General features: G+C 36.2%; 1 protein-coding gene across 2 annotated transcripts in view; it reads right to left on the bottom strand.

Annotated features, from left to right (window-relative positions):
- CUL5 (cullin 5) overlaps nt 1-14,036 on the bottom strand; it is a 33,334-nt gene continuing 19,298 nt past the window's right edge. Inside the window, exons 9-19 of one of the 2 annotated variants that reach the window (XM_057372493.1) lie at nt 13,289-13,419; nt 12,389-12,496; nt 11,738-11,802; nt 9,564-9,696; nt 8,890-9,021; nt 8,133-8,256; nt 7,217-7,392; nt 6,939-7,100; nt 6,163-6,281; nt 4,772-4,895; nt 1-3,620 (exon numbers count right to left, since the gene is read on the bottom strand). In XM_057372493.1, coding sequence (XP_057228476.1) covers nt 3,426-3,620; nt 4,772-4,895; nt 6,163-6,281; nt 6,939-7,100; nt 7,217-7,392; nt 8,133-8,256; nt 8,890-9,021; nt 9,564-9,696; nt 11,738-11,802; nt 12,389-12,496; nt 13,289-13,419 — 1,469 coding nt within the window. In that variant the 3' untranslated portion in view covers nt 1-3,425. Of the gene's footprint in view, nt 3,621-4,771; nt 4,896-6,162; nt 6,282-6,938; nt 7,101-7,216; nt 7,393-8,132; nt 8,257-8,889; nt 9,022-9,563; nt 9,697-11,737; nt 11,803-12,388; nt 12,497-13,288; nt 13,420-14,036 lie in introns of those variants that run through there. The other variant, XM_057372494.1, reaches the window with a different exon arrangement.

Here is a 14,036-nt window from a genome sequence, read left to right as displayed (position 1 = left end):
AAATTACATTTTTATTTTGCAAGAAAATAAATTATACAACTTAAAAAATAAAATTCAAAAATTAAGCAGTACATCAAAATAGTTCAGCTGGACTGCCATACAGAAACTACCACCATTCAAAATTGTACAGCATTATTATCTTGGTAGTGGCACACATTCAAAATTGTAAATACCATACGGAGATAGTTATTACAACTCAGGAACTCGAGTTCGCTCAACACTCCAGACTACATATAGTGTGTATATGACAGGAAAGCTTTCATGTATTGTTTATTTCACGAACATGACCTCAAAGAATTACAAAGATAGCATCCCAGTCATTTAGATGAAAATAGAAAACAGTTTGAGATAGCAAATCTTTCTGTAAAACTATCAAATCTTTTTGCCAATTGTATTTTTAAAATTTGCACTTTACAGGACAATGGCATCCCAATGCAGATAAATGCAAGATGTGAACATTCAGAACATTTATATTAATTTTAAAAAGGTGAAAAAGTCACACTGTCATTTGGAAATGTATCTGCATTACAGTCGTAACAAATGAGAGATAAATGAGTAAAAATAGAAGCTAGGAACACCAACTGTGGAAAGAGGAAAATGGAAGACTTCAGAATTGAAACTGAGATTCTCATCAAGTTGTTGGGACAGAGAAAGACTTAACAGTATTTCTTAATTAAACGCATGAAAAGTGATTTTCCCCCCCGCCCCTTCTATACCAGGTTTCATTCCGTAGCTATTCACCGTGGCAGAGTGTGTGGCAACGTGTTTTTCAGATGCAGCACCTCCTTAAACTAGGTCTTTGGACATATTTATTCATAGCTAAAAATTGCAGCCTTAAAAGTGCATTGTTGCCATATTGCAAGTGAAGAATAGTTTTCATTTAGATCTGAATTTTACCCTCCCCAAAAGAACAGCTTACCCTAGGTATCTCCCTGTGCCCCAGGTGATGCTAGTTTTAAGTGCATATTGGTGAAATGACCTGATGAAGGATACTAAACGTGATTCTGCATCTTTAACAAATCTGCTGGTGTCTGTCTCAGATTTCGTAAAAAAACCAACATCTGTTTCTGGTATACATTTAAAGAAAAATGACCATGTCATAGGCACATTACCAATTCTATGTCCATCCCAGATTTTGAGAAATATACAGGTAACAATTAGGTTGTACTGCATTAGTTGAGGAAACACACAGCTCCTTAGCTTTTAGCAACTTTTCGCTTTCTGCATACACTCCAGCTTCCTAAAGTGTTGTATGTGAGACTCAGTCTCTTCAACTTCTCTCTCCAATCTAAACCAATGGCTTCAAAATTAGCATTATCCCCTTGTAGATCTTTCCACGTGACCATTTCACACCTGTTCTCTGGTTAGGRGTTGGAATTTTTCATGTTGAAGAGTGTGCTTAGACTGTCATGCTCTCCCCCATTATCCCAAGTAAGCATTTATTACTTTTAAGTTACAAAGACTGGAAGTCTTGCAGCACAAATTTTTTTTATTAGAATTTTGTTTTCTAATGTTCAAATAGTTTCATTGGTTAACTACACAGAGCACCACTTGCTTTTGATTCTGAACTGCAATACYACAGGGCCAACATAAAAGATGCAATATTTTGAAACAGCATCTACTTTTGAGTATCAATAAAAGCATGTAACACAAGCTGTAGGATTTCAATCAATTGTAATTGGCCAGGCTTTGWTTTCTCTCCATCTCTTGGTCATGAAACCCTCACTACCAAAAATTTCTTACTCAAACAGATGTCCAAGTACACACTGTTCTCAGGCAGTCACATTGGCATTCACATTAGTAACAGAGCACACAGCCTGCTTAAGGGTGCAAACAGCCATCCTTGGAGAGTTTGCTTTTAAACCACTCTTAACTGCATACTTTACTGTAACCATGTGAAAGTAAAACTTCTCCTCTTTACTTACTGGAAGGCATTCTTTTTTGATTAAAGATAATTGTATCATCTTCCCCCTTTCATCATCAAAGAAGATGAGGCCTTTAGATGTTGTAGTTCAACTGGTTAATTAAAAAAGAAACTTCGCACACTTGTGTTTTATAGAAGAAATATTCATACAGAACTGARTAAAGCGCAACTTACCTTTGTCCTAAGACAGGCACTCTGCTCCTATGACTCATGGTATCGCTCCAGTACATGCTGGGACATTTCAGAACAGCAGAGAGTAGGGCAGTGCCAAATGACTACTTCAGATGATTGAGAATGGAAGAGGTAACATTAAGAAGTCAAAATTCCTGATGTGTGTTTGGCACTCTCTCTGCATATGCTAAACAAGGTATTTTTCCTTAGAATTTTATCATTTTCGTTAGAGGTGTATTTCCTACCCTACCAGTTACCAAATAAAAAGCAGAGGATTTTTCATATAAAGATGTTGACTAGTCCAATTGGATTTACCTTGTGTGTATATAAAAGTTACCACTGAGGAAATACTACAGGGATCTTCAAGTGTTATTCTCTTTCTGGGGGAGTTGTGCATAAATTATTCTTTTAATGCAACTCGAAACATGTAGTCATACTGAAATATTTGGAATATAAATATTAAATGTACAAGAAAATACACTTAATATTTCTGTTCATATAGCAGACCCACCTATTAAAACTGCTTTTAGAGTGAAGTATCATTCAAGAAACCTTTAYCTTGTCAAAAAGGATTGTAGCAAATCATCCATCCAAATAAGGTAACAACATATCCACTTGTTTACAGGAAGCAATTAAAAAAAAATAATCTCTTGCTTAGGGAAAAATATCACCCATGACTTGGAATTCCTTTTGTGTCACTTAATGGGTCAATTATTAAAATCCAGTTACTAGATTGAAGCACTGCTCTAGCCAACAGGTTTTAACTGTAACAAATACATATCAGYTGTGATGCATGTGTTTGTGTCTCTCAAATGTTATTACATGAAAGGATCAGAGGTGGACARTACATTACTCTGTTGATCCAAAACACAAAACTGAAAGTGCTACTTCTAGTCCTAATTGCATTAAAAAAAAAAAAAACCAAAAACCAAACAAAACAAAAAACAAACCCAAAACAAAACTAATAGCAGTTCCTCAGTGCATGACTATTTGAGTATTTTTTCCTTGTGCAAGTACTGGTCATCTAAAAACCCAAACCTGTATTCTTCCTGGTGGGTGTAAATCAAATCTACTTTAAAAAGTTCACAATGGGCTCCTCATGAATGCAAGTTTCCCACAAAACAGCATGCTGTTAAAAGTGTGCAACATGAAGGGAATGCCATCATGCTAGCTGAATGAGATTGGCAAAATATAGTCCTCTGTAAGGTAAGGCAGGGATTTTAATAYGTAACGAAAGTCAAAACAAGTCCTCCTGCAGCACAAATGTTGCAGCTGTCTGTCCAAGCACCCTTCCATTTATGTTCTCTCAGCATCCTGCAGAGTCCTCCAATTATGCCATGTATATAAAGGTGTTGATATCCGATTCATCTCTTCTGATATATTTGTGCTCTATAAGCCATTCGATTTGCTCTTTTATCATTTTCTTTTGTGGTAAGAACATGTTTTTCAATATTTCTACCAGTTCAGTCTGAAGCTGGGCATTAGTAATTTTCTTCCGCATTTTCATTATTTGGATGATAGCCTCCTGGTGGGGGACAAGAAGCAAAAAAAAAATTAAATACCTGGGTGAAGTGACAAAATTAACAGAGCATTAACAGGAGGCTCCTGGTAAGGCAAGACAGCAAAGGAATCTGTATTTTTCCTTAGWAACCAGAAATATGCTGCATTTTTTAAGCCTGTGTAGATCTAGAACTGCTTTTACAAAGAAGCTGATAAAGGAAAACWATGAAGCACTAGCAAGGTGAAAGATATATGTGACAATTCCAGTCAAAGGAGCAGTTAGATCCTATACCTAGAGTGTGAATTACTCACTAAAACCAAATGTTCATTCACTCCCTGAGCAGAAGTTACAGTTCCCTATGTGACTTGTGATATATCTTGTGAATACCTCACTCATTTTGTAAGTACAACTAGGCATTAATCCTGCTGCTGCCAGTGTGATCCTGTAATATGTTACATCAAGTGGTACAATTCACCATGTGCATGGCCTGCAATCCAACCTGACTGATGGAACTGACCTGAAACTCGCAGATAAAATGGGATTTTTCAGACTCCAATGTAGGTAGTGATTCCTGATGCCAGAAAAAATCATACTTTTCTAAAACTGTCAGCTCAAAAGGTGTGACATAAGTAGTTTGACTGATGGACAATCAACCGCAAGGCAGGAAGCTGCAGTTCGTACAGCTAAGATGGACTTCAACTTTTCCTCTAAGGAGAAGACCTATCCAAAGTCATAGTGCTGTTACTACAGTGTGATCCCATCCCCGAGATTATTCTCTTCACACAGACCAGAGAGATCTCAAGATCAACAATGTTGTTTGTYCATGGTGGTAGCCAGTGTCAGTCAACTTCATCAATCTGCTACTGTCACCCACCAGCACACTTTGCCTTCACCACTTGCTCAATATCTGCTTTGTCCTCTTTGAAGATGACGACCCGGTACTTCAGAATAGGAGGCTGATAATTACAAGTGCACGAACATACATGCAAAATCAGGTATTCACAAGGATCTACACTCATATAGCAAAAGGAACTTCCAATGGGATTCAAAAACACGCATTTCATACATCAACATCCAACTGTGGATGGCACATAATTATAACACAACAAATTACAGTAATGATAATATACTGAAAGAAATAGGGGAATTTTGTATTCCTCTGGCAGGTTACTTGCCTGGGTTCGCAATATTCTTAGCTGGACTATTCCTTCATTCTCCTCTTCTCGCATTCTTTCTGTAGTAAGTTGCAATCGACCAATCAAATTTATCTTGCCCCTTTTCTGAACTTTAGCGTTTTTTCTGAAAGAAATTGTATTGCATGAAAGTGAGCAAAAAAAATACCCTTTCAATTACAGAATTCCTGTTAAATTCATATTACAGCAGCAAGAACTACAATGACAGATCAGATATTTATAGGTTATTAGCATTACAGGAGCGAGAGAGCTGACTGACAAATCAAAACTCAATGCAAACATCTCCTCACAATGAAACCTAAATAATGCTAGAAAGCATTACAAGTAAATCCAGCAGCTGAAACAATAAAATTTCAGAAAAATATATTTCAATTTAATTACATAAATGTAGGGGTCTTTGGAGGAAGTTTTTACAACAAAGTTCAGCAAATTTGACTAGTTAATATTCTATGAAAGAACTGTCTGGGACAAAACCCAGCTACTGCAACAAAAGAAGCTGATGGCATTTGTCAGTGGTCACCCACAAACTTTCTCTACAGCCTGTATCGTATGTCACATCCTCTCATCATTTCTCAAACCTCAGAATCCTGATGATAAGAATAAACATTATGACCCTGGGCAAGAAACCTAAGCCCCAAGAAAGCAGACTGGTTGCTCATCTCTTTCTTTACAGATCCTGATGTTCAGCTGCTATTGAGAATCAGGCACAGAATTTGAGGTTACTAGCAAGGAGCCAGTTCTCATCACAGTCACTGACAACATTGTCAGGCAGAAGCACAAGAAAAACGTGCTGAATGTAGTATGTACCATTATCTCTTTGTGTTATCTTGTGCTCAAATGATTTCAAAGTATCAGTAAAAGAGCACTGCAATTCTCACAGAAATAAAGACACTGTTCTCTGGTGAGAGCCACACCAAAAATCCTGGCTTTTGACAGCCCACCATACTATTAAGCAGTTTCACTTCCTTTTTTCAACTTACCACTCTGTTTTTGAAACTGTGTGTGTGTGTGATAATCTRTACAGAAGTAGTGCTCTGATTACAGCCTATCTTCCATGAAATTTTATGGACTCATTGCTAACTGGAACATAGTAAAGCCTCCAATTTTGCACCTCATCCCTAAGTGTGGGAGAAATTTAATTTCACATAAATTAGAATTACAGAAACATTTGTGTGAAGGAGTTGCTGCAGGTCATCTAGTTCAATCACCTACTTGAAGCAAGCATGACTATTGCCAAAAGTCAGTGAGGACAGGGCAGCAAAGCATGTGTCTAGCTTAATTTTGAAAACTTAAAGAACAAAGGTTAAGTTAAAGTGAACTCCTTTAGTTATGAAATAGTACATTGTCATTTTACTTTTCAAACATCATCTTACATTAAACTGAACTCCTGGTTCACCGAGAAGAGGGTTCCTTCTGTAAAGTCTTTGGGTGAATTGACTTGAGGTTCATATAATAAAACCTGACGTTTCAGCTTTGGAAATGCTACAAGAGACTACAGAGAAAAGGGGAGGGGGAGAAAGAATGAAAATAAAACACCAGATTTTCCGAATGGAAACAACTACTTTCTAAGACCATAATTCACTGCTGTGCAGACAGTGGTGAGGGACCCATATAGCCTTGTTTAGGAATAGTAAAATCTGAGAGGGGATACAGTTTACTAAATCTCCTTCCAAAATGGGTTAGCATAAGCAAAATCATACAAAGTAGTAAAGTACATAACACCACTACTGTAGCTATGAGTTTAAAGTCAGACTTTGTGATCTCTCTCTTTATTTGTGAGCTAAATACTTAGAAGTTTGCTAAAGCAAACAATGCAGTTATTTTTAAGCAARATATATTTATCAGGTGTCACTAATTTACCAGAATTAGACCAGACCCACTTGACAAAACACAATCATAACACTTTGCTTTAGGTAGCATATGGTCTAAAAATTCTTGCAGTTTCCAAAAGTTTGTGAAGTGATACTGGGTAGAGAATGTAAAGACTATGTGTGCTCAGCAATAGTGCAAGGAGTCAGCATTACAACTGATTAATCACCAAGAAAGGCGTTCATATTTCAGTGTTATCAGAAAGTGCAGAAAAATACTAATCCAGTATTTCAGAGCACAAAAATTAAAAAGTAATTTGTTTCAAGAGAAAGGGATATACCCATAAAGTCCTCCTAAGTTCTGCATCAGGGAGCTCAGTTGCCAGTTTAAGATTTTCAAAGCTGATCTTCTCTCTGGGTCTTTGGTTCCACGCAAACAGCACAGCCAACTGAAATGTTGTTACCTCCAAGTCATACTGGCCAACCTCGTTCTTAAATGTTATCTGTGAAGGGGATGAAAATTTTACTTATAAGCCTGTCTGGACAACAAGCTTTCTTATGGTTATAAACACACACGGAGTACAATCATTGAGACTGATACACCAAAAACTACACTTACAATTCCATTGGACATGAGGTGGTGCCAGTGGAGTTTTCTACCACTGTGATTCTTTTTATAAAATTCTTCGACCTCTGGGATGAGATCTTCTAATTCGGTGGGCAGCGAGACAAACACTTTTTCAGAACTTCGGGACCAGGCGCCAGCATTTAAAATTTTAATATTCACAGAGTCAGCTGTAAGATGATATTGGATTATACGAAACTCCACATATAAACGAAAATGTTTTGGGGCTTTTTCCTACTCTGAACACAATTTTGGAGGATTGAATTTTTCGAAAGTTGCAGCATGTCTACCAACTCGAACATTAAGGTAATCTATTTATGCACCGTTGGCTTTCTGCCAGCTGCACTGATTGAAACCTGTTTTTTTGGCTTGCTACTGCAGAGCTCCTTAAACTCTGGTGCAGCTTTACAGCTGATGCTTATAAGCACTCCTTAAGGTTTTCAGCAGGGGCAGGTTCAATATTTTATGTCCCTCAGCCTCTCTCATCAGTGAAACAATCTCAGAATGTGATTTAAGCTCTTCATAGCACACATCTAGCTCTCCTGCTGGCAGCTAAAGAAGGAGCACAGCTTGGAGCATTTGAAGAATGATGAGGGCATAAAAGAAGGAGGTAGCTCAGGCATTCACCTGGCTGATGCCAATTCAAGCCCCTGCTTGCAATTTGTCCACAAGAGCAGGGAATCTGTATCTACAAGATTGCTCATAAGGAAAACCCACAACAATTCAGAGAGTGATATAGCTCTAGCATCAACTGCAGGAGAAAGCAGTCTACAGACACTTCCAATCTAGGAGCAACTATACCATGAAGACTGTGTTCAACCTGCAGTTGATATAATTTTTRACTTGAGATTTAACAGAGCTACTTTTCACTAACAGAAAGGAAAAACAGCAAATAATTATAAGACAATACCTGGTAAAGCAAGTTTATTATTTTTGTGCATTTCTTTGAAGGCTTGGTTCAAGTCTTCAGATACTTTGATATCCTGAAACATTCTAGCCAGCTTGTTTACATAGTCTGCTGGCATTCCCACTTCCTACATAAACAAAGAGAACAGTAAATAWGACACATAAAACTATCAACAAAAAGCTTAATTTTTAAAATAATAAGCTCAAATAAATGAAGAGCATAAAAGTATACACAGGTATGATCACTTTACAGTAACAGTGAACCCGCAATGCAATATAAAAGGTTTTTTGCATGGATCATAAGTAGTTATCCCTTAAGGGCATATGATGATTCTTTTAAAGAAACTCAAGTGCTGAAGACCATATCATTAAGGAATCCATGAGTTCTCAGTTTTGAAGGAACGTTTAAGGCATAAAAATAATATTCTAATTTATATAAAATTGAAAAATTAGAATTCCTCTCAAATGATTGACATGCCTAAACAAGTACATTGCATTTAACTCATTTGCATATGGAATCTGTGAAGCCTTTAGATAATTGTATGTGAAACATTTTAAAATCTATCACTTCCACTATAGAGAAGAGCTCAACTGTTTTACATTAATGAAGTACTGTGATAGAAGGGAAGTATAAGATGCYCTGAGTTGCCTGCTATTTAAGATAWAACTCACCCAAGCAAGAATGATATTTAAGTTCAAGAGTGGAATATTAATTAACCACAAGCATGAGGCACAAGCAAGAAAGATGTGACGCTACTTACTCTGAGCCATTCCACCATATTCTCTTCAATTTCACTATCAGCTGATATATCCAATATCAGACGTCTTGTTAAGTGAGCTTTGTGATATCGCATGAAAACATCTTTATTCTGTACATATTTAAGTACCAAAAGCTGTCACAAATAGAGTATAATATATTTATTTGCATTGTCAACCAAGTAAGTCTTTGAATGCTGATCTAAAGGCACTGAAGACTATGACTWGAAAAAGGCTACTTGACTTTGCCTTAAGAGCAATTGTGTTAACAGTACCAAAGGCATCAGCAATGAATGTTTCATAATAAAAATATCACACCTTCAATTTCATTTGTCAAACAAGAAATTCTCTTACATTAAAATAAACCCCACTGACACTGGTATGTAAAAATCTCCTTATTATTTTCTAGGCAAATATTAGTTATTGTAATATATTACAGTCTCATATAGGCCTTAATTTAGTATACCATTTTTGTTAACTGACAGAAGACATGAAACACTAAATGATTTACAGTATTTTAACATGCACACACACACACATACACTTAATAACATAATAAACTCTTTTCTCTACTATTACACCTTCCATAGCTGTTTTTGAAGATCAAGGTCTGGACCCACACAAGGAAATAAAACATTCATTCTTCAGAACAACTRAGAAATAGAAGGAAAAAACATACCACTTCTTTAAGCTTTGCTTCAATCTCTTCAGAGGTTAGTTTTTTGCTTAGTGGTGTTTTTCTTAGCAACATGTCACAATAATTAGCAAGGAGCTCAGGGCATTTGGATTCAGGCTGTGTTTTCAATCCAACACTAGATAAAAGAACAACAGTATATCTTCAAACCATACAGAATCCTGCTATTCTGGAGTAGTAACATTGTTAACAAGACCGRCCACTCTCTCCTGATCCCTTTGGCAAGGATCCTGGTGCTGAATTTATATCCTTGTTAAACTAATGAAAAATTAGGGATAACACCCTTTCTTCTTGAAAGAATAAATACTGCCAAACACTTTCAGACAGCTCCTATAGGTTCATCATTTGAACTAATTATAATTTTAGAACTGTAACAATGAAGGATATAGGTGAACTACAGGATACAGGTGAACTACTATTTGAAACAACTAAATAATGCACGAGAGGTATTCCAGTAAAGAATTAACAAATGCTACTGTGAAATGTTCCATTCATCTCCTCAGTATGCTGTAATGAGATCTCAAGAACAGCCTCCTGCACCACGCTTCACAGACTGCAAAACTCAACAAATCTACCACATAGCAACAGGATAAAATTTCATCACAGCTATAAAGAATGGACTAACAGCCTGGAGATTAAATGCAGACTACAGTTGAACAAGATKCTACAGTAGACAGACTGTGGTTCTTCAAAATTCATCAAGCACAGGTCATGTTCGGAACCTGTGTCTAGACAGTGAATAAAACTAAACAGCAAGGACCAATCCCTATTCCTAGAGTCAGATGGCACCAATTTGACCGCTACTCTGAAAGGTCCAAAGCAAGCTCAGGAATCCAGTTTTCTTGTTCATTATTTCACCCTCTCATCAATTTGTACAGACAGAGCTAAAGCACTTCAGACTCCTTGTCCTTCTTTTTTTTTAATTTGTGAAGTAGCTTGCAGACTAGTGTCTTCTGCCCTCCTAAAGATCATTTGAAGTATAAGCAGATCACAAGTCTTTTGGCTTTTACAAAAGACTAAGCAAGATGAAGTTTCACTTTACTCAAACCAGGCTGCATATCTTGACAACTTCAAAGAGCTGGGGAAGAAGAATGCTGAACAGAAGACCATCATAATCACAGTGGYTTCTAAGAAACCATTAGGCAGGTTTCACTTTAGAAGTGAAACAGTTTGAATGAGGTATTGATCTGGATGGTCCCAGGGGAAAGGAAAACATTAGAAGATACCTAAAAAACTCTTCTACCTTACCTACATCTATGCAAAGTATAGAAAGCAGGGATCCAGTCTTTTGTGACAGCATTCCTCCAATAAATAAAATACATTAAAAAAAATGGCAAGACTATTCAGTCTTGCCATTAGTCCGAAACCAAACCCGGAATACAAACTAAGATGCTGGACAGAGATTTATAACCATCCAACCCTAACCAGAAGCAATTGGAAAGGGAAGCTGGCAGCCTAGCTACATAAGCTTTRTTTCCACAATAAATCAGATGACAAACTATATATAAGCAATCCCAAGCACCTAAATATATACAAATTCCTACTCAAGTGGCACATCACATGGTAAATGTTAACAATCAATTAACTGACTGCTACCTTCTCTTGGCTGAGTTAGCAGAGCAGGCACTGTAAGCATGGTCCTTCTTCTTGAGTCACGCAGGTCTGCCTAATCTACTGGAAGCTGTTTAAACTAACCTGGTTAATCCTGCACTGAAACAAAAATGCAACAGCTGCACAGGTCACACTCACAACTGGCACAAGAGGAGGTGGAAAACAGCTTGTGGATGGTTATACCTTTTTCAGCCACAATTATTCCCATGAAGATTATAGCCTCATTTTTTCCCCCGGGACCTTTGCTGAAGTTGTGGCAGAGTTATACAGCYGAGGTTTTTGAAATTAATAATCCAGGAATCCATTAGGAACTTCAGCTAACAAACTGACTCATACTATAAGATAATAGATCCCCAATTACTACAGATAAATTTAAGTTGAACCAGGCTGCTTTTCAGTGATCTGCTTCCACACGAAGAGTCTTACCAGAGATCAATAAGCAACCTGAAATTCCATAATGCAAATAACACAAAGCCCTTTTAAAAACAGCATTACTTTTTGAAGAGATATTTTTAAAACCTTGATTACATAAAGTTTACATGGCTTACCCCTTTTGCTTCAATGGCAATTCAAGTTTAAATATTGTAGCATCATTCACAACTGCTTTGTATGCCTGAAAAATAATTAAATTGGTGTTTCACTCAATTTCTCTCTGATATAAATTACAAAGATGTTATYTCTTTTTACACTACTGTAACATTAAATTAATTCAATTTTTTTATTATCCCAAAGCCTGCAGATTCCATTTTCAATCCGAGAGTTCAAATTCTATGACTCAATTTCCCAATAAACTGATGGATTGTGTCTTCCTCTTTTTCACTACCATATGAGTTTTCCTTTAAACAAGAATTTAGGAAGGGATTACATGGAGCAGGTTGCACGTCTGAAGTCATGAGACAAATACATAGTTAAGTCTAAACACAAATTATTGCTGAATCACACATTAAGATTCTCAATACAAAGGTCCTCTAATATGATCTACAACACAACAAAGCTGAACACATGCAACTTTATGCAGGACTACAACAGAAATTAAAAGCTACTCAGTAGTAAGTTTCATCAATATTTTAGTTTGCATATTTAATACAGTAATAGAAGCTTCTAAATTTGACAGTGAATAGGCACAAGGGTTTTGGAGACGACGTAACACAAATCACAACAATTCTTACAGTGAACAAAAGACCTGTAGAAACACATACCTTATCTCTTGCAGTAAGAAATCTTGGATCATCTTGAAAAGCTTCTTTAACCAACTTGCTAAACCGATTAAATAGYGTGAGCAATTGCTCTACATACTTCTCAGAATCCTAAAGAGACAAAAATCAGATAAAAAACCAAAGCTACACAGAATTCAGTGGAAGCATATGTGTAATTCCCTAATCTGTAAAAATGCTGTATCCTCAAAAGCCTGCATACTATGAATGCACATTTTATCTAGAGTCTCTGTATTGAACAGCTCTATAGCATGTAGAGTTAGTTATATTGTTAAGTAAGTAACAACATGTTAGTAAGCCTAAACATAGACTTTCAGGATAGTATTTCTAATACACATAAAAAAATCTGTAACTTTCAAATATTATACAATAACATTTTATTTTAAAGGAAATTTTCAAGGTCCAATTAGAAAAACGCACCACATCCTAATTACGCAGACACCTAGCCCTCCTAGACCCAGAGAAAAAAAGATTGTAAGAAGCTGAAAAAATACAGTGGGGGAAAAAACCTTATAATTTCACGCTGAACAACCACTCTTAGACTGAAAGCAAATTTCAAATTTCATCAGGAAGTTAGAATTCTAGAAAAATTGATTAGGCTTTTTAAATTAAGATTATAACACAATTGTATTGTATGARCATCCCATGCACTTAATTTATAACCTTTATTGCAAATTAGATTAACTTTTTAGAGCTACAACTGAAAACATAAAGAAYAAAAAGTTAACCTAAAGACATTTACAACTTTCAGTGGACCAAAATTTGATCTCTAATCACAAAAATCTTATAAAATTATTTCCATTCACACATTTGTCTCACAAATAAAGAATATTTAACTTCTGCAAGTTGTTTTCCTGTTATTTTACTAAAGACCAATACACTTACAGTAGTAATAGTTTCAGCAGCTGCTACCATGTCTGCAAGTCCAGCACTAACAATATGTTCTTCCAAATCCTTCAGCATAGGCTCTATGCCATTCGGAACTTTATCCATCAGGGAAAACATTAAATGCAACTCTGAAAGATATAAGTACCGATGAAGCCACCAGTCAAAGACCCGTATAAACCCCAAATACACTGCATTTTTCCYAGGCATGTCTCAAGCAGAACATTAAATACGTGAATAACCCAATTAATCTCTTTAAAAGAAAGATATCTTGAGTACTGTTCTAAGTCTGGTTTCACAAGAAGATTCTTTTGGAAGCAAAGAAAGTATTGCCATGTAATACTTGCTTATGCATATCGTATGCTTCTATCTTACATAGTATGCTTATGCTAACAGAATCACAAGCTTGAATAAGACCCCCATAAAACCAGTGACAATTTGGTTTAAGTCCAGGTTCTAACTGCCCTCAAATTCCTGGCAAAAATGTCTCTCAGTTGGAAGCCTACAGGAGTTTATGCAGGAAATTGTATGGATTCAAGACATTTTTAAAYTTCAAATTAAAGCCAAACACATCTTTCTTTGTGTATCTTTCAATACCACTTACAATGCTTTGTTTTTGTTTAAAAACAAAGTTCTGAAGCAGCCAAAACTGACTAATGCAAAGAGGGAACTCCTTTTCCCAAAGTTTTAGTTTTTCTGAAAGTTGCCAGTTCAAACGTGATGTGCTTTATTTGTCTATTTTTTGTGG

This window comes from Malurus melanocephalus, unplaced genomic scaffold (genome assembly GCF_030028575.1).
Source record: "Malurus melanocephalus ecotype Western Australia unplaced genomic scaffold, MMel_1.1 scaffold_172, whole genome shotgun sequence".
NCBI lineage: Eukaryota > Metazoa > Chordata > Aves > Passeriformes > Maluridae > Malurus > Malurus melanocephalus.
This window is presented reverse-complemented; position numbering and strand designations above follow the sequence as displayed.